Source organism: Puntigrus tetrazona, unplaced genomic scaffold (genome assembly GCF_018831695.1).
Source record: "Puntigrus tetrazona isolate hp1 unplaced genomic scaffold, ASM1883169v1 S000000002, whole genome shotgun sequence".
NCBI classification, from domain to species: Eukaryota; Metazoa; Chordata; class Actinopteri; order Cypriniformes; family Cyprinidae; genus Puntigrus; species Puntigrus tetrazona.
Genome location: NW_025047682.1, coordinates 159,459 through 159,940, shown reverse-complemented (window position 1 = coordinate 159,940; position 482 = coordinate 159,459). Strand labels below are relative to the sequence as shown.

At 31.3% G+C, this 482-nt stretch overlaps 1 protein-coding gene across 1 annotated transcript in view; it reads left to right on the top strand.

Annotated features, from left to right (window-relative positions):
• The window catches only part of LOC122331770 (F-BAR and double SH3 domains protein 2-like), a 15,661-nt gene that overhangs the window by 4,133 nt on the left and 11,046 nt on the right, over positions 1 to 482 (top strand). Inside the window, exons 8-9 of the mRNA XM_043229268.1 lie at positions 157 to 285; positions 441 to 479. Of these exons, the coding sequence (XP_043085203.1) occupies positions 157 to 285; positions 441 to 479 (168 nt within the window). The remainder of the gene's footprint in view (positions 1 to 156; positions 286 to 440; positions 480 to 482) is intronic.

Genomic DNA, 482 nt, shown 5'->3' with positions numbered 1-482 from the left:
AGATTATTATTTTAAATAAAATAAATTACAAACATATAAGCAAATAACATAAAATGTTTTTAGGATCCATTTAATTAGCACATTATTTATTAAGGAGTTTTATGTAGTTAAATTTGCGTGCAGTTCATGGTGACAAACATTTTCTGTTGATTTCAGCTGAAAGCCAAGAAGAACGAATGGAAGTCCAAAGCCACACAAACAAGGAATGATTACCTGCTTACACTTTCAGCCACTAACGCTCATCAGGACCGCTATTATGAGACAGACCTGATCAGCTGCATAAGAGTGAGGCCAAATGTTGCTCAGCTCAAATTTTTTATTTAAAACAATCAACTGTTTTTAACATTGACAATATAAAAAAACATCTTGAGCTCATTATCATTATTATTTATATCGCTTCCAACACTAACAAAAATACTGTTCCTTATTTTTGATTTCAGGTTCTAGATGGCAGTTTCTACGATCATGTACAGAGTTTTTTT